General features: G+C 34.7%; 1 protein-coding gene across 7 annotated transcripts in view; it reads right to left on the reverse strand.

Moving 5' to 3' along the window:
* NARS2 (asparaginyl-tRNA synthetase 2, mitochondrial) overlaps nt 1-27,218 on the reverse strand; it is a 109,288-nt gene that overhangs the window by 55,222 nt on the left and 26,848 nt on the right. For 6 of the 7 annotated variants that reach the window (XR_006721210.2, XM_074372740.1, XM_074372739.1 and 3 more), the window contains one exon: nt 14,957-15,051. The exons of the other annotated variant lie outside the window; for it this stretch is intronic. Coding sequence is in view for 5 of the 6 variants with exons in the window: in XM_074372740.1 (XP_074228841.1) it covers nt 14,957-15,051 (95 nt within the window). In the remaining variant the exon portion in view is untranslated. The remainder of the gene's footprint in view (nt 1-14,956; nt 15,052-27,218) is intronic. 7 annotated transcript variants of the gene reach the window in all.

Genomic DNA, 27,218 nt, shown 5'->3' on the forward strand with positions numbered 1-27,218 from the left:
GACAAACAACCTAATTAAAATGGGCAAAAGAATTAAAAAGATAATTCATAAAAGAAGATATATGAATGCCCAATAAGCACATAAGAAAAAAAGTTTACCACTATTAGTTATCACAGAAATGCAAATGTCATTTTAAGTGAAGTAAGCCAGAAAGAGAAAGAAAAATACCATATGAGATTGCTCATATGTGGAATCTAAAAACAAACAAACAAACAAAAAAAACCCATAAATATAGAACAGAAACAGACTCATAGACATAGAATACAAGCTTGTGGTTGCCAAGGGGGCAGAGGGTGGGAAGGGACAAAGATTTTAAAATTTGTAGATACTGACAGGCATATGCAGAATAGATAAACAAGATTATACTGTATAGCACAGGGAAATATATACAAGATCTTATGGTGGCTCACAGCAAAAAAAAATGTGACAATGAATATATGTATGTTTATGGATAACTGAAAAATTGTGCTCTACACTGGAATTTGATACAACATTGTAAAATGACTATAATTCAATAAAGAAATGTTAAAAAAATATGGTGAGATATCATAGAGTTAGTAGAATGATTAAAAAAATACAACACTAATTTTTATCAAAGATGTGGAGCAAACAGAACCCTCATCCATTGCTTACTCACCAGTATTTTACTTGTAAAATAGTACAAGTACTTCAGAAAACTGCTTGGCAGCTTCTTCTAAAGTCAATCATACATTTACCATACAAGCCAACAACTCTTAGGTATCCACCCAAGGGAAATGAAACCATATGCACATAACATGTGCATACCTGCACAAATTTTCACAAGCTTCATTCAAAATAGGCCCAAACTGGAAACAACTAAAATGCCTATCAAAAGATGAATAAATTAACAAATTACATATCCATGCAATGGAGTAACACTCAGCAATACAAAGGAACAAACTACTGGATAAATCTCGAAAGCATTATGTTGAGTGAAAGACGTCATATACAGAAGAGTAAATATATACTGTATGATAACCACTTATATAAAATAAACTAAGTATTACATAGATACCATTTATATGAAATTCTAGAAAAGGGAAATCTAATCTATGATGACAGAAAGCAGATCACTTGTTACCTGGGGCACAGAGCTGCGGAGGGAGACTGACTGCAAAGGGAATTGAGAGGATTTTGGGGGTTGATAAAATATTTTATATTTTTATCAGTAGAGATTAGAAAGGTTAATAATTTCTTCTCAGTTTATTGAACTGTAAACTTTAAATGGGTGCATTTTTTATTGTATGTAAAGTATACTCAATAAAGTTAATAGAGAAGCAACAATAACAAAAAGAGCTTATTGCTATACTGGTTTATCCTGTTGCTTCATTATTTACATTAAAATCTTGCCCCAACTACGTATATATGAAAGGTGAATTGTCAGGCTCTTGGAACCACAGAAAGGTCACAGCAATGATCTACTTCAAAGAACAAAAGAATCCAAAACACAGTGACACCTCACTGTCAACATAACTGACCACAGCTGAGGGCAGACTGTGACCTAATCTGCACTCATAGTTTATTTCTGATTTGGTTTTCAAATTCTGACAGTTATCTGATTTTTGTGTCCTAACACCTTCCTTTGTTCCAGGTGCTAGCTAGTTCAATTTAACCTACTAACTTGTCTTTTGAGCTCTGAATCCTGGCAGACTCACCATTTATCCCAATTCTCTGCTATGGGTAAACTTCAGTTCTGTTACTGCTGTAAAACAACTTGATAACTAGCTGTCAGCTCTTTTTCCTGGTTACACCACCTTGGCTTCTTTCTTTAGCTAGTCCTTCATAATCACGTTGAGCTTTTCAGGTCCCCACTGTCATCACTACCATTATCAAAGCACTTACCAGTTCAGTGACAAACTGTGATAAACACTGGGCTTTCTGTAGTATCTAATTCTCACAACAGCTCTGCAAGGTGGCCATTACAATTTATCTTTTTGGTTAGAAGTGGAAGCTCAGACTATTAAGCTTACAGAACTAATATACAAAGAAGCTAGAATTCCAATTTAAGTATGACTATAATCTCTTCAATTAACAGAACCATTCACTTAACAAATTCAGTACTTTTGGGCAGGGTAACATTGTCTTAGTAGCTACTTAATTCTGTAACAGCACTGGTAACCCTCTACACGTCAATCAACGAGGCTGTCATATTTTTGACATCCTTTTTGGTGTCCAACACAGTTACATACTATTTGGGTGAACACTAAAATTACAGTTGAATAAATGAGAAGCCATAGATATTTTTAGGTAGAAGAAAACAAGCTAGGGGAAAAAGAAGTTAAAATGACATGAATTCTCTCTGTTCCCAACTCAATCTAAATTCTGCAAACACGCGACCAACACAGACTTTTTCCCCTGTTCTCCTAAAAAAGTAAGGTCACCAGAGCAAAACAGAATTTGGACAAGATTCTACAGTAACTGAAAGAAGTAGCATTAGTTTTGCTCTTTATAGTTCCAATTACTGTCCATATTGGCCAAATTACTAAGGATTAATTTGATGTCTCACTATAGTAACCTACATTTGCTTTCAGACAATGCCAATAGGCAACGCATTTCATGCAAAAGGAGTTCTATTTGTATTACTCAAAGGATTGACTGCAATTTTTTTTTTAAACTCACACCAAACTTGCTTATACCAAAAGCATTCAATACGTCAGATATTTTGTCTGCTTAGCAAGAACTCATTGAGCTAGATAACAGAAGAGTGGGGCTATTCTTCCATACATTATAAGTAGAGAAAAGGCAGGTTAGTAATCTCTCTTACAAAGGAATGCAATACTAGAAATAGGCAGAGAACCCAGTGTTTAGACTTCCAAGGAGATATGCAAATACTGGAGACTTAACACATTTAGTTAGAGACATTAAATCATTATGCAAATAAGTGCATTAACTAGCAATTAAAGAAAGCAAATTAATACCACTCAAGCTGGTAAAAACGAAGTTCAAATAGTGAGTTAAACATACATACTCATATTGACTCCTTCCTGAACATAAACAATCAAAATAACACGAAAAACAATTTAAAAGAAACAAACAGGGAGGGGGCCTTCAGTGGACAAGAAATATCAGCACATCTTTGGAAAACAGAAAAAAGATGGTTGAGTGATGACCAATGTGCCACATCATGGAAGCCATTAGCTATACGGAACAGAGTGAGTATAATGCAGCAGAAAGCATATGGCCTGCACACAGAACCGTGGAGGCTGGGGAAGGGGAAAACGGAGATTCATTGAGAGATTACTTATGGATCTGTCAACCCTCCCCTATCTCTCAACAGAATGGCTGACTGCCAGATGTCCCCACCAACCAGGGAACAGAGGGTCTTTCTCTAAAGCAGTGGTCCTCCGCATCATCATTAGCTGGTTATTTGTTACAACAGATTGCTGGGGCCCACTCCCATTGTTTCTGATTGAGTAGTGTTTGGCAGGTGCTGGGAGGAGAGGAGAATGAGAATTTCTTTTTGAAGTAGTGGAAATTGGTGGTGATGGCTGCACAACTTTGTGAATACAGTAAAACTACTGAATTGTACATTTTCAAAGGGTGAATTTTATGGTATTTGCGTTGTATCTCAATAAAACTGTTCTTTAAAAGAATCATTTACATGACTGGGGGGGGGCAATCCTTTGTGCAGTCAAAAATCCATGTATAACTAACTCACAGTCAACCCTCCGTATCAGCAGTTCCTCTGTGTCTATATCTCTTCTGTGGATTCAACCAACCAGCTGTGTAGTACCGTATTTACTTACTATTGAAAAAATTCTGCACTAAGTGGACCTGTGCAGTTCAAATCCATGTTGTTCAGGGGACAACTGTATTTATTTGCACAACAGGGCTCTCACAGAAGCCCACCAAATGGATTTGAACAACTATTAAATCATGTCTCTCTCTTGTCTTCCCTATGTTAAACATATTCAGTTTCTTCACCCATTTCTTTAAGACAAGATGTCCAGGTCCCACTTATCCTGGCTGTTGTCCTGAAGTTAGATAGGATACAAAGTCACAACCTTTTTATATAAGGCTTAATAAAAGGTTTATTTAGAAGTGGAGAAAGAACTAGGACAGAGAAGTTAGATAGTTTTCTAGCTTTTGGTGACTTGGATAAATATAATCCATTCAAGAATAACTTTCAAAGATGACATAAAAATACCGAAAGATGTTCTGCCACCCACTACAGATTAACATGTACTGAGGTAACTAAAATATTCCACACCATAAAATGCCCTGCAGTAATGGAGAGAAGAAGTTGTATTAACTGGATTTCTGTTGTTCCAAGAACAACAAAGCAACAGACTATAAACCAAATACAACAGCCAGTAGTCATTAAATATAAATGACATTTCCAAATGTACTATAAAGTAATCATTCTAGTGATAAGGTTACCTCCAAATTAAATTCAACCTAGACAAGGTGAAATTCCCTTGCCATATGCTCTACTTGCCCTTGAGACAATCTTTTTTACAACAGTTACCATATTTCTAATTTCTTATTTAATGTTTGTCTTGTTCATTAGACTGTACAGGGTCATGAAGGCTGGAATCATATCTCTCTTGTTCGTCTCTGTATCCCAGCACCTAACCAAGTGTCTGGCACACAGCTGCCTCTCAACAAATGTTCAACTGAACTGAGATTGATTTTTGAGCCCTGGATCACACAAGTATTAGTAAGAGAAACCAAGAAGACAAAGGCACAAGAAAAGAGTCTGAGGAATTTACAGGCTAATGAGAACGTAAGTATATAAACAGATAATTTCAACATTTTTAAATAAATAACATTGGCAGGAAATCCTTTTCCAACATGTATTTAAGTTTTTATTCTGTATTAAGTAACAGAGTTACAAAATTAAATAAAACAGTCCCTAAATTCAAAAGCTCAGCATCTAAGCTACAGAAAAAAAAAAAAAAAAAAAAAAGAACAATGATTCCAGTGTTATAAAATAGATACAAATAAAGCAACATGGGCATACAAAAGAAGGCATTTAAACAAGAAAGATGTGGTGGTGGTGGCTGGGTTGGGGTGGGGATTCTGTGTGAGATCATTTTAGAGCTGAATTTAGACTGATGGGCAGGGGTTAGCTAGACAAAGGCATGGGCAAAGGACATTCTAGGGAGAAAAAACATACGCAAAGGAACACAAATAAGTGAAACAGGACAATGTGATTAGAGTATTATAAGCAGTTGAGGACAGCTGAAGCAAACGGAAGTGGAAGCAAATGACTGAATGAATGCAAAGGGTGTGGGAAAAGAAGAATTTGGAATGATATCCATGCAGCTGCTTTGACAAACTGGAAGAATGGTTGCACCACTTCCTGAGATAGGGACTTCAGAAGGAAAAAAACAGATCTGGGGAGTAAGATGCTTTTAATTTCGAACATGTTGAGATGAATATACAATAGCCAACTGGAGAATAAAACTGGTGCTTTAGTTTACAGGTGGGGAGCTGAGCAGAGATTCCATGTTAGAGAGTTGAACTTCACAACACCATTCTTTGACTATCACCATGTATTCATCCTGGTTTTTACTCTAATACTTTCACACTAACAGTTCTACAGTAAGACCTCCAATTCTTTAAGCCCATTGATTTTCCATCTTCGCTTTCTACCCTTATTTCCTCACCTCCCTCCTTACCAAAGCATCAATACCTTGATCTATCATTACAACCTTCTGCACTTATCTTCTTCCATCAAACTCATTTGGTAAAACCCAACCCTTAGTTAATCCACATGTTCACATTCTCTGTTTGCACCCAAGCAAGCTAAATATTCTTACTTAAAAGCCTCTGAATTTGCTGCTCAATTTGCCTGAAGTGCTCATCCCCTGGCTATGCTATACAAGTAATGAATAATGAATGAAGTTCATGAGTCATTTATACCAATAGTCTGTTAGTTCATATTTCTATCTAAACAGGGTTAATTTTTCGTATAAATAATATACTAAAATAAGAAATCTGTTTTAAGGTCCCACAATTAGGACAACAGCATAAGGAACCATCATCATTCACACACATTCAGGAAACAATAAGGTAATCAAAGACCTCAAAATTTCATGGTGACATCATTTCCATGAATACAGTAAAAGCAGTGATGAACAGACACTTAACTCCTGTTGTGGGCTCAACTTTATAGTGGAAACAGTAGAGGAAATTTTTAGAAGAATGAAAATTTGTGCTTAACAAATTCAGTTTAGCAATATTTACTAAATACTGATTATTTTAGTAGATGTAAATATTTAGAATATTTATAATCTATAGGATACACATATATGAAATGAACTACAAACTGGCAAAACGTTAAAAACAATAAACTTTTTTTTGAAGTAGGTCAGTAGTATAAAAGAATAGAAAAAGAGAGAAATAATTTCTGTTAAGAGAAATACAGGGAAGGAGCCAAGGAGGAAATCATACTTCAGTTGAGGCTTGAGGAACGGGCAGATGTGGAAAAAGCAGCAGTAGAGGAGGAGGAGTATTAGAAACACACAGGTAGATGAAAATACACGGCACAAATAAAATAGCTATAAAATCTTGAAAATCAAATAAATAATAATGAACAAAATTCAGGTGAGCATCGGAGTATTAAACGGATGAAGAATGAGAAAGTCATATGGGATGGGAAGACAGTTTCATACCCAGTTATAAAGGGTACCTCAGTTTAAATCAGGTTCACATGCTGACATTCTTACCACAGCCACTTCACAGGATGAGCGCATCCTGAGTATGAATGTTTCATGGCTTCTGAGCTCAGCATCTGAACTGATGAGATAACCCAAGGGAATGAGTTTAGGCTTGCTCATACCAATCACAAAGCAACCAATTAATCAAACTGGAGTGAAATCAACTCAAAGACCAAAATGATTTTTTTTCCTCCCAAAATGGAAATAGCTAATTTTTTTCACTAAGAAAGTAATAAACCTAGTCTTTCAAACCTGAAAAAAAAAAGTTTAAGGAAGAAAATAAAAATGAGATAGTCATTGTTTACAAGCTGAATATCGGTGTATATTTACCAGACTTTCCATGTATACATATACACACATTGTAAAAAACTGGAATCACATTCTATTTCCTATGTCATGACCACTTGTTTTTAACAATACGTTGTGAAGCTTTATCATCAATTTTAATGGCTGTACAGTAAATCACTGTTTAGCTGAATCATAATTTAACCCTCAGTTTACTGCCAAGGTAAACTAGTTTTAATTTTTAACTTTCTCTGTTGAGCAATTTCAGCTATTTCTAAAAATTAGTATTTCATGACTTTTATACATTTTTAGAAGCTGTATTAGTTTCCTAAGGTGGCCACAACAACTTACCACAAACTGGGTAGCTTAAAACAACAGAAATTTATTCCCTCCAGCCTATGGAGGCTAAAAGTCTGAAACTGAGGTGTTGGCAGAGCAATGCTCCCTCTGAAGGTTTTAGGGAAGAATCATTCCTTGCCTCTTTCTAGTTTTTGGTGGCTTCCAGCAATCTTTAGCATTCCTCAGCATCACTTTAGTCTCTGTCATTGCCTTCACATGGCCTTCTTCCCACTGTGTGTATCTTCTCTGTGTCTGTGTATCTCCTCTGTGCCTTTGTATCCAAACCTCCTTCTCCTTTCTCTTATAAAGACACAGTCATTGAGGATCCAATCCAGTATTTTAATTTGGTCACATCTGCAAAGACCTTATTTCCAAATAAGATTGCATTCACAGGACTTGTCTTTTGGGGAGATACAATTCAAGCCACTATAGAGGTCATCCAAGAGACAGATAAATTTCTGTCTTTCTCCAATAGAATAAAACCCATTGAATCCTTTCATGAACCTCCGGTACATAAGGGGTTTTAGTGATCTTACTTTTCCTATATATTGAAATCTTTTGCTATCTCATCATCCTAGAAATTATTTTATCATTACTCATCAATAATTCCTAATTAAGTTAAAAAAGAATGAAATGTTACGAGAACAGAAGAATGATAGATATCTGAGATGCATAGTGGATAAGAGGGAGATACACAGTGAGATGACTCATCTCCATTGTATCATCTTCAGTTTTCTTATTGCAGTACACAGACTATCCTGTTATCTTTCACGAAGGTATTAGAAAAGCCCAGAGACACTACTGTTGTAGTCTTTTCTGTAGTTTTCAGAGAACATAGTTCAGAAGTGAGATTTTTTATTCTTTACTCATAATGACAAATAGAAGAAAAATGATAAAGATGCCTCATAAACATTAGACAAACCAGGAAATGAAAACAGAGACAGATAGTTAACAATCTAGTCTCTAATGATGGTAAAATTGGTTGTATAAGTGAAATCTCAGTCTGTGAGCCCTCAGATAACAATATCCTAAATCAATTTGCTCAAACTCAAGAACTAGTTAAATGGGTAATACACTTCTAAGGGCAAAAGGAAATACGGTATTTTCATTCAATTAGTCATTCCATAGTAAGGACTTCAGCACACAATAATTTGCAGTAAGAACCTGGACCATATCATTTGGCTAAAAGGATATGTTATAATATTTTTTTTTAAATTTTAAAATATTTACTAAAATTTTTTTCTTCCAGTTTTATTGAGATATAATTGGCATACAGCACTGTATATGTTTAAGGAGTACCACATGATTTGACTTAAATACTTTGTGAAATGATTACCACAGTAATTTTTAGTGAACATTCATCATTTTATATAGAGACAAAAAATATTTTTCTTTGTGATGAGAACTCTTAGGCTTTACTCTGTTGACAACTTTCATACAAAACATACAGCAGTGTCAATTATATTAATCATGTGGTAGATTACATCCCTAGTACTTATTTATAACTGGAAGTTTGTACCTTTTGACCACCTTCATCCAATTCCCTTTCCCCTCACCCTCTGTCTCTGGTAACCACAAATCTGATCTTTTTCTCTATGAGTTTGTTTTTGAAGTATAATTGAATATAGCACTATGTTAGTTCCTGGTGCACAACATAGTGATTTGATGTTTCTATTTGTTACAAAATGATCACCATGCTAAGTCTAGTTATCATAAGTCACCATACTATGATGTTACATTATTATTGTTCATATTTATCACTGTACATTTTATCCCTGTGACTCATTCATTTTGCTAACTGGAAGCTTTTATCTCTCAATGTCCCTTACCTATTTCATTCATTCTCCTCCCCCTCTTCTCTGGCAACCATCTTTCAGTTCTCTGTAGCTATGATCCTGTTTATGTTTAGTCATGTTTGTTCATTTGTTTTTTAGATCCCACATATAAGTGAAATCATACAATATTTGTCTTTCTCTGTCTTGACTTATTCCACTTAGCACAATACTCTGCAAGTTCACCCATGTTGTCACAAATGGCAAGACTTTATTTTTTATGGCTGAGTAATATTTCATTGTATATTTATACCACATCTTTATTATCCATTCTTCTATCCATAGACAGTTCAGTTGCTTCTATATCTTGCCTATTGAAAATAATGCTGCATGAACACAGGGGTGTATATAACATTTCAAATTAGTGTATTTGTTTTCTCTAGAATAACATCCAGAAGTGAAATTCTGCATCAACAGTAGTTCTATTTTTAATACTTTGAGGAATCTCCATAGTTGCTGCACCTACATACATTCCCACCAACAGTGCATGAGGGTTCCCTTTTCGGCACATCCTCACCAACATATTTGTTGTTTGTTATCTGTTATTTATTGTTTTTTTGATTATAGTCATTCTAACAGGTGTGAGGTGTTATTTCATTGTGGTTTCAATTTGCATTTCCCTGAAGAGAGTAATGTTCAGTATCTTTTCATGTGCCTGTTGCCCACCTGTGTATCTTCTTTGGAAAAATATCTATTCATGTCCTCAGTCAATTTTTTAATTGGGTTGTTTGATTTTTTGGTTGACTTGTGTGAGTTCTTAGCATATTTTGTATATTAATCCTTTATCAGATATATCATTTGCAAATATCTTCTCCCATTCAGGAGGCAGCCTTTTTGCTTCACTGATGGTTTCCTTTACTGTGCGAAAACATTTCAGTTTGATGTAGTCCCGTTTGTTTATTTTTACTTTTTTTTGTCCTTGCTTGAGGGAGACATATCCAAAATAATATTGCTAAGACTGATGTCAAAGAGCATATTGACTGTTTTCTTGTGGAAGTTTCATGTCTTCCATTTAAGTCTTTAATTCATTTTGAGTTTTTTTCTGTATATGGTGTGAGAAAGTAAACCAGTTTGATTCTTCTGCCTGTAGCTGTCAAGTTTTTCCAACACTGTTTATTGAAGAGATGACTGTCTTTCCCTCACTGTACATTCTTATCTTTTGTCATAGATTAACTGACAATATTTCTGGGCCCCCTATTCTGTTCCACCGATCTATGTGTCTGTATCTATGTGGCTGTTATCTATGTACCATACTGTTTTCATTACTGAAGCTTTGTAGTGTAGTTTGAAATCAGGGAGCATGATACTTCCAGCTTTGCTCTCCTTTCTCAAGATTGTTTTGGCTATTCAGGTCTTTTGTTTCCATATACACTTTAGAATTATTTGTTCTAGTTCTTTGAAAAATGCTTTTGTGGAGCAAAAAAGATGGCCATCCACTCTTTAACAAAATTATGAGCTGTCAAAGTTCTTAAAAATTTGAGTTTGCTATGTTTAAATACTTAATAAAATTCTAAAAGTTGATTTTCACTACCTCTTTATTTTTATTTCTGCAAATTACTCATAAGATGGCTTAAATATATTTATTAAAAATAAGGTCCCTTACTCCCAGATGGTAAATGGTGATGAATATTTTCCTGGTATACTGAGGGTTAATCAATTTTCTTAAATACTTAGATTGTTAGTAATTTTTCATTAGTATACAGTTGCTTCCACTATTTTTTTTACACATCTTTATAGAGTTTTCAGATAATTTCCTTAAGAAAAGTTTTTAGGAACAAAATTTTGAGTGCAAAGGTATTTCTCTAGAGAGGCCACACTAATTTATACTTTCAATAATAATGTTCAAAAGGATAGCATCAGTTTTATCCTGAAATACGCTTTACTTCACAGCTTAGTTTAAAAAAAAAATTGTAATAAGGAAAGAAACACCTATAACAAAATATACAAAGAAAAAAGAAAAACAAAATCAACGAAAAAAGAAAAACAATAATAATCCACAATTCTTTTAAATACAATTAGGCTAAGCCTTCCTCAAATTCTGACTTTAGCTCACAAAAAATGGAAAATTCTATTACATGACATTTTTTAAGTGTAGGTTTTGCAATTTGGAACATTTCTAATTCTTTCAGAATGAACATTCCACTTATATTATATTTATAGGCAGAAAGTAATGAAAACACAGCTTTCTCTTATTTAGAAACATATTTATAGCTCTGTCTGCTGAGAGGGCTTAGAAGCTAGAATCCCCCAGTAGTAGCAAGATACCTAGAGACTAAATTCTGGTTTCTAAACACCACTTTCCAATAAAAGGAAACAAGGCTCCTTGGAGAAATGCTTGATTCTATGGTAAGGAAAATAAATAGTAAGTTTGGAATAACTGCCAAAACTTGTAAGCAATCAAGATGCCCTTCAGTAGGTGAATGGGTAAATAAACAAACTATGGTATGTCCAGATGATGAAATATTATTCAGTGCTGAAAAAGAAGAACTATCAAGCCATGAAAAGATATGGAGGAATCTTAAATGCATATTACTAAGTGAAAGAAGCCAATCTGAAAAGGCTATACAATGTATGATTCCAACTACGTGACGTTCTGGAAAAGGCAAAACATTGAACACAGTAAAAAGATCAGTGGTCACCAGGGGTTAGGAAGCAGGGAAGGATGAATAGGAGGAGCATGGAGGTTTTTAGAGCAGTGAAACTATTCTATGTGACACCACTTGTCCAAGCCCAATGAACATACACCATCAAGAATGAACCCTAAGTAAACTAGACTTTGAGTGATAATACTGCTTAAGTATAGGTTCATTAATCATAAAAAAAATAAAACAAACAAATCTGGGGTATCTTACAGTACCAGAGAATAAGGAAGTACTCAAAAGACAGAAGGATAGGGGCATGTGACAGGGATACAAGAGTTACTCTGAAAGAGTTCCCAACAGCTAAAACTACAACAGTGTAAGCAACAAAATAAACACAGCAACAAAGTACAACCCAAACCATGAAACATACATCAGTACATCCTGAGGTAAACGATGACATAAATGAATACACAAGAGTGAAGAGACAATAAATCATCCACACAGAAGACTTCCAAATACTTCCCCCTCCAGGAGATGGTGCTTAATTCCATCTCCCACTTTCCAACACCACACTCCCACCTCCAGTGAAGGTGGGCTACGCATTTAGTAACTCACTTTCAAAGAACAGTATACAGGAAAAGGAAAAATAGTACACTTTAGTGGAGAAACTTGGCAATACTACCGTACCCAAGTGATAAGGATTAATAGCATGTCATGGACATCAAGTCCCCCCTGACATGACACGATGAGAAGAGACTTCACCTCTGTGGTATTCTTTCCCCAAACCCCTAAAACTCCAGAAAAACATCAGAAAAGTCCAGATTGGGATACTTTCTACAAGTCATGAAAAACAAGGGAAGACCGAGAAACTGTTATAGACTGGGTAAGACTAGGGAAACATGACAGCTAAATTTAATATGCACCTTGAAGTAAATCCAAGGAAAAGAAGGCATTGAGGGAACACCTCTGAAATCCAAATAAAGTTGGGGATTTAGTTACTAGCAATGTACTAATATTGGGTTCTTAGTTTTCACAAATGTACCACGGTAATGTAAGATGTTAACAATGGGGGAAACTGGGTGAGAGGTATACAAGAAATTTGCACTACCTTTGTAATCTTTCTATAGTAAAAATTCATTAAAAAATAGAAAGCTAATTTTGAAAAAATAACAAAATTAAACTTTAAAATGGAGCCATAAACCTACTAAACCAACACAGATATACTTTTGGAAAATGTTAACCATTTACTCCATTTAAAAAATCTGCTAAATAAAATTTAGAAAAACAAAGCTGAAGGAAAGATGACTAACAATTTCTTATTGGAGATTAAATCATGCATTAACCTGAAACATGATGTACTGTTATATTAATAGTCCTAGAACTATTAAACTAGGAACATTTGATTGACATTATCAGAAATACTTCATAACACATTATAAAATATAAAACCTCATAGTCTGCCAATTTTTTAAGTTCCACTGTGCGCTGTTCTGTGGTTTGCTGCATTTTACTGGGAAAGAGGGACCATATTTAATGCATCAGTGATACTATAACAGAGAAACAAACACTTGGTAAATTTATATCTTTCACATATTATGACAGTTCTGAAGGGGAATACACCCTGCCTCTAACTCTACAGATAAAAGAAATGAATAATGAAAGGCTGTTAAGAAAGGGTACTCAAAACTTGGATAAAACCAAAAGGTAGACAGCATCATCTTCCAAGGTAACAAGGGTAGACAGACCCATTCAAAGGTTATTTGAAGGGAATGAACTTTGCCCCATTATTCTATTTACTATCAAACTAAATATCCCAGATTAAGTAAAGTTATGTGTTAACTTTTAGATTTTTGTCCAACAGAGGGGCAAATCATTTCTATCAGGTAGAAGAGAAAATTTCAAAGGTTAGGGTCTATTGGTCTGTAGGACATTAACCTGTTTGTAACCAAACTAGAAACCTTATTTTGAAATTCCTTTATTAAATTGCCTATGAATACATAGCTCCCTAAATGCTCTTTGAACTGGCCTTACTATTTTACTTACTTCCTCAGTAATTAATGAATTGAATAAAATATTTGATACATGTTCACTTTATGTTTGTATGACTCGTGCTTTGAATTTTTTTAAATTTATATTTTGACAGGCATAAGGAACTTTTCATGACATGCGTGACACATGGCCTTTCCCATGTCATACACAGAGCTCTGCAAATCTTACAATCTCACAGGGCTTATTATGATGACAGTTTTCTGCACAGCATTTTGAAAATGTCAGTTATTGGGTTATTGGAGTTACCAAATAATATCTTTCTCAAAGATAAATCAGAAAAGAATCTAAGTAAAATATATATTATTTTCAAGGCCATCTTTATTCCACCATTGACACTCTGCATCTTGCCAGTAAAGTCAGTAAAAAAATAAACATGAACACTATTCTATTAAATTTCCCCCGAGTTTTTCCACCAACGCATTTTAAAGACAATGGGGAATACACAGACTCCCGTTTCACTGGAGCTACTTCCTAAAGAGATTTTTTAAGTCTCAAGCTCTGTATGAGGAAACAAAGGTATTTATATCTTTTAGGAGACTCAGTGCTTACTGAGTCAGCATTAACACATTACCCACAAAATCACAGCACACATGATTCAGATAGGACTTTAAAGATTTTCCTATCCAGTCCCCAAAACAGAAGGAAAATTGAGCTGAAAGGATTATAGTGACTTTCCAGTTCTGAGAGTGGCTCAAATTAGTGTGATCTGACTTATAATACTTTCTAATTGGTTACACATCTCTCATATGATTTTGTGGGTTAATTTTCCTCATTTAAACCAATAATCTAAAACAATTTTCCCCATCTGTTTCAGGTACCTCTCTTATAATTTCCAGGTGTAAATTATAACTGCCTTTATTTTTATGACACTTGTATTTTGACTATGTATTTTGAGACTTAAACAAATGAAAGATTAGTAAAAAGAAAAAAATCACAACTTTATATTTTCAGTGCTAAATTTATCACTAAAAACAAAAGTGTCTTAGACTAACGTGATTTTTTTTTAGTAAGAAATCTGATATTTGATATTGTCAAATTGTCAAGTCTAAATGTACTTTTGGTGAATTCAAGTGGACTAATCAGAAACACTAATTTCAATTTTTAGCACTGGGAAAGGAAATATTATTTCATTCCTGCCCAGTCCATAATCAGTAGTCCAGTAAGAGAAAAGAAAAATCTGTACCCTGACATCACTTCTAGGTGAAGTTGTCCCGAGACAGTTAAAAATGCAGGAATGTTGAAGAAATTCTCCTCAGGTACTTTTATTTTGCTTGAAGGCTGCAAATGAAAAACACAAGCCACAAAAAGCTATTAAATGTTTTGCTCTGCTTTTCACACTCATGTTTGTGCCAAAACTAAAAAGCATAATGCAACTAAACATATATGAGGTCAGGTCATTCTCATTAAAAAAAAAAAAAAAAGGCAGTTCACATACACATTTCAAAGAGAAAATCCCTACTTGGAAAATGTTAAGGTCAAGGAAGTTTGCTCCATATTTTCAAAACATACAACAACCAAAGGACAAAAGTACTTCTGTCACAAAATATACTCCTTTCTAAAAACTGATTTTGATTGAGAGGCAAGCTGAAGCAATAAATAGTGAATTAAAAATTTTAAATGTGAGGTATTATATAATCTTTTAAAATTCTGACCGATAATTGAGATTTAATTTTCTCAAGGGAATAGCTTGTAAAACATGTGTGTCATATTATTAAACTGTTAATAACAACGCTTTTAATACAGATTTTAATCAACACATTATAACTTTAAACATGTAATTTCATTTAATCTTTACCACACCTCGAAGATAAGAAAAGCAGGACCCAATCTTTAAAAGAGACGATGAACAATTCGATTTAAAGATTTTTATGTACTTACAATACAGACAGGGTTTATTCCATTTGAAACTGGTAGGAAACAAGCCAGTCAACATTTGTAACAGTTAAGATAAAAACTTGACTTGGACGTCAAACAATTTAAATAGTTTACTTAAGAAAGCTTCTGGATCAAGTTATGATGATTACCCATTTGAGGGTAGAGAGCTAATTTACCTACTTTTGTATTTCAAATTGTGATCTGAAAATATCTTAGCGTAATGGTGCAGTTACTGTAAAAGCAACAAAGCCAATATAAAATTTTCAATAGAGGATGTAAGATCCCTTTTAAGAGTCTTAGTACCAACTACTGAATCATAAAAATCATGAAATGAAGGTATCTTATTTTATTCGATCAGTTGTTCTAAAAATACTGCAAATCATGTACGTGTATGAATGTGAAATCTAATGTAAAATTACCAACAGAAGTCATTTATTTATTTTATAATTTCCTGTTATTTTTAAAACTTACTTTAATCTGGTCTTAAATGTCCTATTATTGCTTTTTAAAAATTAATTTTTGAAACCCAGTATCACTTAAAGGATATTGTTTTCAAGGACTTAAATACTCAAGGCCAAAATATTTGACCTGTGTTTAGATTTCAAAATAAAAGATATGTTCTCTGTTTCTTTACAATCCAAGTAACTACAGTTCAAGTAAGTCCCAGTATATTTATAAGAATATTATACTCTTCTCGTCTCCTTCACCTCTTTAGTTTACAATTTGTATTGGTGTTTTGTCCTGACTTCTCTAAAAGTCACTTCTCTCATTTCCTGTATATATAAAAAAGTCTAATCTTTAGGATGTGATTTTAGTCTCTCATTTATTAGCATTTGTACAAAATGAAATCTGATCTTATAACTCTTAAATCTAACTTGTTTAAATAGTTACAAACATACCACTACTTAATTATGTCTTCTAATATCATATGTAAGCATAATTAGTATGATTTCATACTAATTTTTATTTGAGTTTTGTAGGGGGTAATTATGGTTGTTTTCTTTTTTTTTTTAATTTATCTTGGTGGAGGTACTGGGGATTGAACCCAGGGCCTCATGCATGCTAAGCATGCACTCTACCACTGAGCTATAACCATCCCCCATACTATTTTTTAATAAATTACTTCCTTTCAGTTCTCCTTTATATTACAATGAATACATTACAATGATTTTTTAAAAACTTCTGTATCTATTAAGTTATATTACCTATAGATTTTATTTCAGGATATTAAAAGGACATTATAAAATATTTCTTTAAAAAAGTAATTACTGAGAGTGATGTCAGCAAAAATGGTGGAATAGGTAGCTCAGAATGCATATCCCCTCACAGAAAAATTGAAAATGATGAGCAAAAACTGAGAATCAACTGTGAGAACTCTGGAAAATAGTCAAAGGTTTAAAGTAACCAAACAAATGCTGAAACAACAAAGAGGAAACTTCAAAATGATAGACTCCATCCAACAACAACAGACTGCACATTCTTTTCAAGTGTATGTGGACCTTGTCCAAGATGGACCATATGCTAGGACATAAAACAAGTCTCAACAAATCAGACAGATTATCCTCTTTGACCATAATGAAATGAAACTAAAAATATAAACTGGTACAGTTACTTGGGAAAACATTCTGGCAGTTCCTCAAGAAGATAAAGAATTACAGGGAGAGGGTAATAGCTCAGAGGGAGAGAGCATGCTTAGCATGCACAAGGTCCTGGGTTCAATCCCTAGTACATTCACTAAAAAACAAACAAAAACAAAAACACAAACAAACAAAAAAGATAAAGAATTACCAGACATACAGTGTATCAATTCTACTCCTAGGTATGTATCTAAAAGAATTAAAACCAAGTATTAAATACTTGCACATTAATGTTCATAATAGCACTATTCACAATAGCCAAAGGTGGAAAAATGGATAAATGGATAAACAAAATGTAATACATATAAACCATGAAATAATATTCAGCCATAAGGTGGAATGAATTACTTAAGTATACTAAAACATGGATATAAACCTTGAAAACATTATGCTAAATAAAAGAAAGACATAAAAGGTCACATATTGTATGATCCCATTTATATGAAATATCTAGAACAGGTAAATTCCTAGAGACTGAATGGTGAGAGCCACGGTCTGGGAAGAAGGGAAATGGGAAGGAACCACTTAATGGATAACAAAAATGTTTTGTAACTTGCTAGAGGTAGTAGTCACATAATACTGTAAATGTACTAAATGCCACTGAAATGTACCCTTTAAAGGGGTTAATTTTATGTTGTATGAATTTCACCTCAATTTTAAAAAAGCATTCATAAGCAAGTAACTACTGGACCTGACAGAGTCAAAAACTACTAACATGTGATTATAGCTTTAAGATTTGCAATCTTAAATACTCTGTTAGTAATGAAAAAATAAAAATACATGAATTAAGTATCTGACTTTGTGACTTTGGGTAAATTTAACAAGATCCTCAAATTGCAATAAATTGAAAAACTGACAAAAATGACTACATTAAAATTAAGGATTTCTATTTAATAAAGGAAGATATAGTCAGTTAGCAGAACAACAGATTAAGAATAAAATATCTTCAATATCTAAAACTGACAAATGACTAATGGACAGAAAATATAAGGACCTCCTGTGGAGAAAATAAGAGAAAATAGCTGCTCCCCCCACTGGACAAGGGATATGAAAAGCAGATCTACAGAAAGGAAAAGTCAAATGGTTAAGACGTATGAAGAAACACTCAAACTCACTACAAATTTAGAGAAACACAAATTAAAACAAGGCATTTAAAGCATTCATTACATGTATCAGATTGACAAAGATTAGAAAGTTGTAAAATATCAAGTGTAGAGGCTGATTCAGGATGTGGTAGGCAGGTTTCTAAGATGCGTCCCAAGATTATCAGCCCTTAGTTTATTGAACCACTAAGCTAGGCACTAATGTGAAAGGATTTTACAAATTTAGTTAAATTTTAAATCAGATTCAGAGATTTTCTGAGTGTTCCTGACCTAATCACATGAGCTCTTTCGAAGTAGGAAAGTTTTCTACAGCTGCAGAAGAGGAAGTCAGAGATCTGAAGTACAGAAGGATTTGACATGCTGTTGCTGGCTTGAAGATGGAAAAGGACACGTGGAAAGGGACTTAGAGCAGTCTCTAGGAGCTGAGAGCAACCTGGCCAGCAACCAGCAACAAAACGGGAACTTCAGTCCTACAACCACAAAGAACTAAATTCTGCTAACAGCAAGAAAGAGTTTGGAAGAGAACCTCAAGCTCTGGATGAGAACATAGAGAGCTCAGAGAGCTGACACACTGGTTTCAGGCTTGTGAGACTCTCAGTAGAGAGATCTCACTCATACCATCCTGGACTACAGACCTACAGAGCTGTGAGTGTTGTTTTAAGTCACTAAGTCACAAAGCAATGGAAAACTGATTCACAGGGAAACAGGAACTCTCAAGTAATGCCAGTATAATGTAAACTGGTACTGCTATTCTGCATAACTTAGTGAAGTTAAGAATGTATATATCCTATGATCAAGGAATTGCACTCCTGGATATAAATTCTAGAGAAATTTTCATACAACTCCATTAGGGAATGTGTATAAGACTTTTTTTCCCCCCTGGGTGGAACTTAGAATTGAAAACAACCTAAGGGTCCACCGCTAGAAGAATGGGCACGTAAAATGTAGCAGACAAATATCACTGAATATTTTGTAGCAATGAAAAGCAACAAAGGTACCTATAGCAACATGGACAGAATTTCAAAACAAACAGTTCAATAGAAAAAGGTAGGAAATAGAGTAAGATACAAAATGCATTATCATTAATGTAAATTAAAAACATACACAAAAGATCACACATATTTTATGAGGCTATATACATAATAAAAGATACATCAAAGATATTAAAGTGAGTGCCTCCAAGAGGGAGAAGAGTAGAAGAATGGAAGTGGGGATTGGGATAAAGGGGGAAAAAAACGGGGGTGTGCTATGCTGGATGGTGTTTTGTTAACTTGGCATTACTGTTCCCATTTAAACTGAGGACTATGTTTCCTAGAATCCCCTTTCCTGCATGGTTCCAGGTTATAGTTGGCTATCTACTGTTGGAGAAGAATGTGCATAAGATTTGAGAGGAGAAAATGCAATTTAAGTCATTACTCTCAGAAGACTGGCAGTCCGACAACAGTGACACACACTACTATCGGTGACTGGTGATCTCTAGTTTCTAGCTTGTCCTCACTACTACTGACCAATGGCAACTACCAAATGCTGGACTGCAGTTAGTTCAGATTAAGGTTAACTGCATTAATGGCTCCAGCTTGTCACGCCTCTCTATCTCAGTACCTCTTGGCATATCACATGCCACCCTGAGCTTGGCCACGTGACTTCTTTTGGTCAATGGTATGGTAACAGAATTGACAAAAATAGTGCCTTGAAAACATGTTTGTGCATTTCATATTCTTTCTTAGACCTATGCCACCAAAGAGATCACACAGCGGAATGTGAGAGACATGTGGAGAAGAGATGGGTAATCTCACATGAGGCAATCCTAGACCAGCCAGCTCCCAGCCAACCCATCAGCTGACTATGCTCAATCCAGATCAGAACCACTCAAGTGACCTGTAGATTCATGGGAAAGAATGGTTTTGTTACACAGTGATAGGATACAAGGTCCCTGCAAAGACCAGTAATAACAGTATGCTGTGAATGAAAATTATGTTTAACTAAATTCTATATTCCTCAGGTTAAAAAAATAGCCATTCAGGTACACATACTTCTACAAAAACAATTGTAGCCAATATGCACTGAGCACTTATTGTGCACCATACACTGTGCTTGGGATTTTATAAGCAATCCAATTAAGTACTAGTATGGCCATTTACAGAGGAGAAAACTGAATACAGAGGTTAATAATTTAACTTGTCTAATGTGATGAAGAACATGAACAAAGGTGGCTGGGCTCCAGAATCTCTAATGTCAACCACACACTATTTCCAGGATTCACAAGAAATACTTAACATTGGTTGATTCTGGGGAAGGAAACTGGATCACTGGGGAACAAGGCATGATGGGATCCTCCTGCACCTGAACTATAAGCTACATTACCTGTTCAAAAAACAAATCTGAAATAACATATTTCTAAAAAAGTGGGACTCTGAGGTATTATCAGCAAGTACTCAAAGTAAAAAGTACACCGGTTTTATTCCCTACGTATTCTTTATCACATAGATACTAACGATTTAACTTTTGTCCTATAGTGGTATGGATCACTTTGATAAACACCAATAATACAAAACCAAGAACAAAGTATGGAACAAAGGGAAATACCAGGAGGAATATAGGAGGTTAGTAAAGTCTAACACTGCACTACTTATAATGAAAACAGAGGTGGGGCAGGCCAAAAGAAGAGAAGGCTGAACAATACTGAGTTCTTTAAGTAGGAATTGAGTTCATACATCTGGGTATGCTAAGCACCTAGCAAACTGCCAGAGACAAGTATTGTTCCATAAATGCTTGTTGACCAAAAGAGTGATGTCAAGCATGAGTGAGGGGATAAGAAATAAGAAAAAGCAAAGAAAGTACAAAAAGTGTATGCAGCATACTGAGCTGTGAGAGCTTCTAGCAAAATGTTGTGATGTTACTGGCCTAAATGATGCCTTTAGTGCCCTGTTTATTTTCAAACACAGGCAGTATTATGGAAAGAAGTTTCTTGTACTAACTTTTATAACTATATTGCTTATAGTTATTACTTTCCTAGCAGAATTTTAAGTAGGTGTTTACTGTGGTTTTCCTTTAAAATCAGTATCATCTTAACACTTATAAGAATCTGAAAAAATGCAAAAGGTAGAGAATGTGTTTTCAATATATAGTTGTAAGTTTAAAGTAGCTTAGTTGAGATGGGTAGCTCAGTGGTAGAGTGCATGCATGAGGTCATGGGTTCCATCCCCAGTACCTCTGTTACAAATAAATACATACCTAATTACCTCCCCGACAGTGGAAAAAAAAAATTAAAGTAGCTTAGAGGAAATTTTTAATTTTCTTCAGAGACACAAACTGTGACTAAAATTCTACTTCTCTCTTATCCACTCCCACTCACAAACATAATTTGTAGATATCCTATATAATTAAATACCACTTTTAGCTAAATATAAAGGACATATCTCATCTCCTCTGTCTATCTCCCAAACACCAAATTCCTAATTCTGACACCCATCAAACAGAAAGATTTAGATAAGACAGTATCATCAATATAATCTCATCATGGGGGGAAAAAAAAAGCTCTTCAGTTTCATCTTTTTCAGCTTTCTCAAAAATGTGCCTCACTTAGTTCCAAAGGAGCGTCTCTCCGTATGTTCTCTCATACACCTTCTGCTCTCTAACAAATCACCCCGAGTTGTTCCCTCTAGGACAGTTTATTTCCTTCTCTCTTTATGCTTGCAAGTCTTAAAATGACCCAAACCTGCTCAAGCATTATGAGAGTTATAAGTTTTCAAGTAAAAGTTCCTGAAGAAAAACACTGAGCTGGTGATAGCACTTGGTTGTTTATAGCATTATTCTCTGTAGATGTGGGATGTACCATCAGTCTAAGAATCACAGAAACTACCACAGATGTCATGGAAGTGCTAGAAATTACCATAGCATTTTTATCCCAAAATTCCCTGGGGAAAAAAACATATATTCATATCATACTATCTACCGCAATGTAAATAAAAATTCTGCAACTTATTTGGTCCCCAATGATCTGACTTACAGTTTTTTGACTTTACTATGGTGCAAAAGCCATACACATTCAGTAGAAACTACTGTACTCAAAAATCCAGATTTTGACCTTTTCCCAGTTAGTGCCATGCGGTACTGTGCTTGTGATGTTCAGCAGCGGCAGCCACGGCGGCCTCCAGTGAGCCACGCGATCATGAAGGTAAGCCGCTGATCCATTCACAACCATTCTGCACCTACACAACCATTCCGTTTTTCACTTTCAGTACAGTATTCAACAAATTACATGAGATATTCGACACTCCATTATAAAACAGGCTTTGTGTTAGATGATTTTGCCAAACTGTAGGTTAAGTATCCTGAGTACATTTAAGGTAGGTGAAGCTAAGCTATGATGTTTGCTAAGTCAGGCGTATTAATGCGACTTAATGATATTTCTTCCATTTACAATGGGTTTATTGTGACTTAGCCCCATTATAAGAGGAAGATCTGTATAAGGACCTCAAGCTAACCTAGCACTTCAGTGGTTTGAGATACTATCTTTAAGTATTTCCACACGAACTTGGGTATATTTTTGAGCCTTCAGTTTTATGCCGCTCATTTATTTGTGTACTGATAACAAACTATTTTAATTTAGAGACTTTATAGCATATTTTAATTCCTGTTTATCCAAGCATTTTTGATCACTGTATTCCTTACCATTAACATGAATGGAAACTTTTCCAACATCTCTCCACTGAGAAATACCTTTCTGTCTCATCTCAAATATAGGTATCTCCTGTATATTCAGGTCCTACTTCAATTCGTTTTTCAAATGAACAAGTACAGTGACTACTACGTGCCAGGTACTAGGCTAAATGCAGGGATATAGAAATGAATAAGAGACAAGGTCTCTGAGGAACTCCAATATTTTTTAATTTCATGGGTCTACACTGTGAAACAAAAGTTATTTCATATGAAGCTCTGATCTTCAGTTTTGGGAACCTGAGAATATGTGTGAAGGAGGTTACACTGACAAAGTCCTAATTAATTCACTAATTCATCAGTTGGTCTGTTAACAGCCTGAAGGAACTTACAGAACTTTCCCCAAGTTTCCTACTCCTTTAGGTGTACCAACTGGCTTACAGATTGTTAAAAAAAAAAAAAATTCCCCAAAACAATAAAACTAACTGCTGCTCGTTTGCTGAAGGTGGAGGTACAAACAATGTGATCCATAGAAAAAGACTCATGAGCAATACCCCAGCTAAGGAAGCTGAAAAGCCAGTTAATACCACACACATCTATTAGACTGGCCAAAATCCAGAACACTGACAACACCAAATGCTGACAAGGATATGGAGCAAAAGCAACTCTCATTCACTGCTGGTGGGAACACGAAATGGCTCAGGCACTCTGGCAGTTTCTTACTAAACTAAACATACTCTTGCATTATGATCCAGCAAATGCATTCCTTGGTATTTACCCAAAGGAATTGAAAACTTATGTTCACTTAAAAACCTGCACACAGATGTTTACAGCAGCTTTATTCATAATTGCCAAAACTTGGATGCAACTAAGATGTCCTTCAGTAGGTGAATACATAAATGAACTGTGATAAATCAAGACAACGGAATATTATTCAGTGCTAAAAAGAAATAAGCTAGAAAGCCATGAAAAGACATGGAAGAAACAAATGCATATTACTAAGTGAAAGAAGCCAACAATCTCACATCTGGGTCTATATCCAAAGGAAACAAAATCATTATCTTGAAGAGATATCTGTATTCTCATGTTGATAAAAGCATTATTCACAATAACCAAGGTATGGAAACAACCTAAGTGTCAGCAGACGTACAGAAGAAAATGTGACATACACACATACACACAGATGCACAGAGGATTTAATCAGTCTTAAAGAAGGAAATCCTCTTATTTATAACAACATGAATGAACCTTCAAGGCGTCATGCTAAGTGAAATGAGCTGGACAAAGAAAGCCAAATACCTTATGGTGTTACTTACATGTGGAATCTTTTTTTTCTTTTTTTTAAGTCAAACTCATAGAAACTGAGAGCAGGAAAGTTGTTGCCAGGAACCAGGGGGTGGGGGAAATAGGAAGAGGTCGGTAAAAGAGCACAAACTTTCAGTTATAAGATGAATAAGGTCTGGGGATCTAATGTACACATGATGACTATCGTTGATAAACACCATACTGTATAAGAGAAATTTGCTTCGAGTAGAATTTAAGTTTTCTCCCCTCCACAAAAAAGGTAAATTTGTGAAGTGATGGACATATTAATTAATTCAACGAGAGGAATCCTTTCATAATATGTAAGTATATCAAATCACCATACTGTAAAATTTAAACATCATTTTTGTCAATTATATCCATTAAAGCTGGGGGGAAAACTTTATATCAGTTTTCCGTTTCTGTCTTAATATAAAAAGTGGTCATATAGTATGTTTGACTTCATTCACTCAAAATTGTAGATGTGACTTATCCATGTTGTTATCTGTTACTGTAGTTCATTCATTTTGATTCCTGGAGTGTATTCCATTGTATGAATTTATTACTACATATCTGTTCTGTAGTTTATAGATATTCATGTTGTTTCCAGCTTGAAACTAATATGAATAATGCTGCTATGTACATTTTTGTACATTATCTAGTGTTATGTGATTGTATGGAATAGAATTGTTGAGTCATTGGGTACGCATATTTCTGACATTAGTAGATTATGCCAAACTGTTATCCAAAGTAGTTATACCAATGTCCTTTGCCACCAGCAGTATATACGATTTCACACTGCATTATATCTAAATAGTGATTCTCAATGTGTGGTTTATGGTTACCTGAGGTTTCCCAAGATCCTTTCAGGGGGTTCATCAGGTCAAAACTACTTTCATAGTAATAGTAATAAGTTATTTGTCTTTTTCACTGTGTTGAAATTTACACTGACGGTACAACAGCAGTGGGTAAAACTGCTGGTGTCTCAGTTCAAATCATGGCAGTGGGATGAACTGTTTTATAGTCACTGTATGTATTCTCCACCACCATGTGCTCACAACAGGAAAAGTCAGTTTCACTAAAGAATGTCTTTTAAGAAGCTGTTTCAGTGGCTGATTTTGTTAAATCCTGATCCTTAGTACATGCCTTTATAATATTTGGTGTGACAGAACAGGAAGAACACGTAAAGCACTTATGTGACTGTGCTGAGAGCTAAGCAAGCTGCTGTATGTCATGGAACACCACTTTTCACTGCAGAGTGCCTGACGTCATTATTCAGCCTTGAATATTAGGCTGATGTTTTCTCAAAAGTGAATAAAGGGAGCCTATTGTCATGAGGAAAACAACTGATATTTTTTTACCAATGATAAAGTTTGAGATTTGAAGCAAAAATTGAGATTTTGAAAAATGTGAAACTGCCACTGTGAACTTGATAGCTTCCCAATCTTTAAAGACTTTTATGATGAGATTGAGGGTGATATTAATGAATATAAATGCTGACATTTAAAAGATCTGCATAACTCAGAAAATCAGTATTTCCCAAATAACAATGTATGATGCTACAAAACTACATGTGGGTTAAAGACCTACTCTAATTGTAAGTTAAACCAAATGATTTTAATGTAAAGGGTATGAAAGTATGAAAATATATTTGTTATAATATGAACTGGAAAGAGTATTCCAGGCATAGCAACAGTCAGTAGAAAGATCAGTACATTATAATTGAATATAGATTCCACATTGTAACTAATCTTTAACAAACTACCATTTATTGAGTTGCGGTAGAGTATCAAAGAAGAACAGCCACAATCATCTGACAAAGCTATTAGAACACTGCTTTTTCCAACTATATATCTATATAAGGCCAGATTTTCTTAATACACTTCAGTCAAAACAACGTATTGCAACAGACTGAATGCAGATACAAATAAGAGAATCCAGATGTCTTATCCTAATCAGACTTTAATGAAATGCACACATATATAATACCACTCTTTAAATTCTTTTTGTTTTAGAAAACGTATGTATTTTCCACAGAAATATTTTATATATGCTAAAATATAATGAATTAATTACAGTTAATTTTAGGTGAAGTAATAAATATTTAAAATTCTCCTCAGCTTTGATTTCTAATGTGGTGAAGATCAACAGACTATGACTCACGTAAACAAAACCTCTTCAGGGTCCTCCATAACTTTTCAGTGTAAAGGGTCTGGGGAACGGCTGTACCAAACAGTCTCCCCTCAACAGGAAGCAAAGTGAGTTTCTTAACACAATCAAGTCCTATATAAAGTCTTAATAAATAGAAGACATCCAAACAGGAGAAACCATAGGCAGAAGACTCACTGTCTCATAGACTGAAAACCTCCAATCAAATCTTAAGCCTCCTGTCAGAATAATCTTTATAGAACTAAAATTTTGATAACTCTGAAAACAGTACAGAAATTCCCTTGATGATTCCCCATAGTCCCCCCTGAACTAGCATAAAAGAAATTTCATTTTCTGGCATTCACCATTCTAAAGCTTTCTATCTCTAATCCATACTCATGCTGTGCACACTAGTCTTGTTTAACCACAAAATATTCTTACTAACCTCTCTGGATCACTGTACACAGTACACTCCTCCCCCTACCCAGAAGTCTCCTCTTCTGTTCACATAGCTAACCCTTACTTATCCTTCAAGTTTCAGCTCATAAATCACTTATCCATGAAGCCTTCTTACTAACAGCCATCCTAACACCTGCTCAGTGCCTAGCTTGGAAAGATGACCCTCCTATGTACTTCCACAGTAACCTATATACACATGTCATTCACTCATCCAGGCACTGCTAAACCATGGAGACAGAACAATGAATAAGACAGCTCTCTC

This window comes from Camelus bactrianus, chromosome 10 (genome assembly GCF_048773025.1).
Source record: "Camelus bactrianus isolate YW-2024 breed Bactrian camel chromosome 10, ASM4877302v1, whole genome shotgun sequence".
Classification (NCBI taxonomy): Eukaryota; Metazoa; Chordata; class Mammalia; order Artiodactyla; family Camelidae; genus Camelus; species Camelus bactrianus.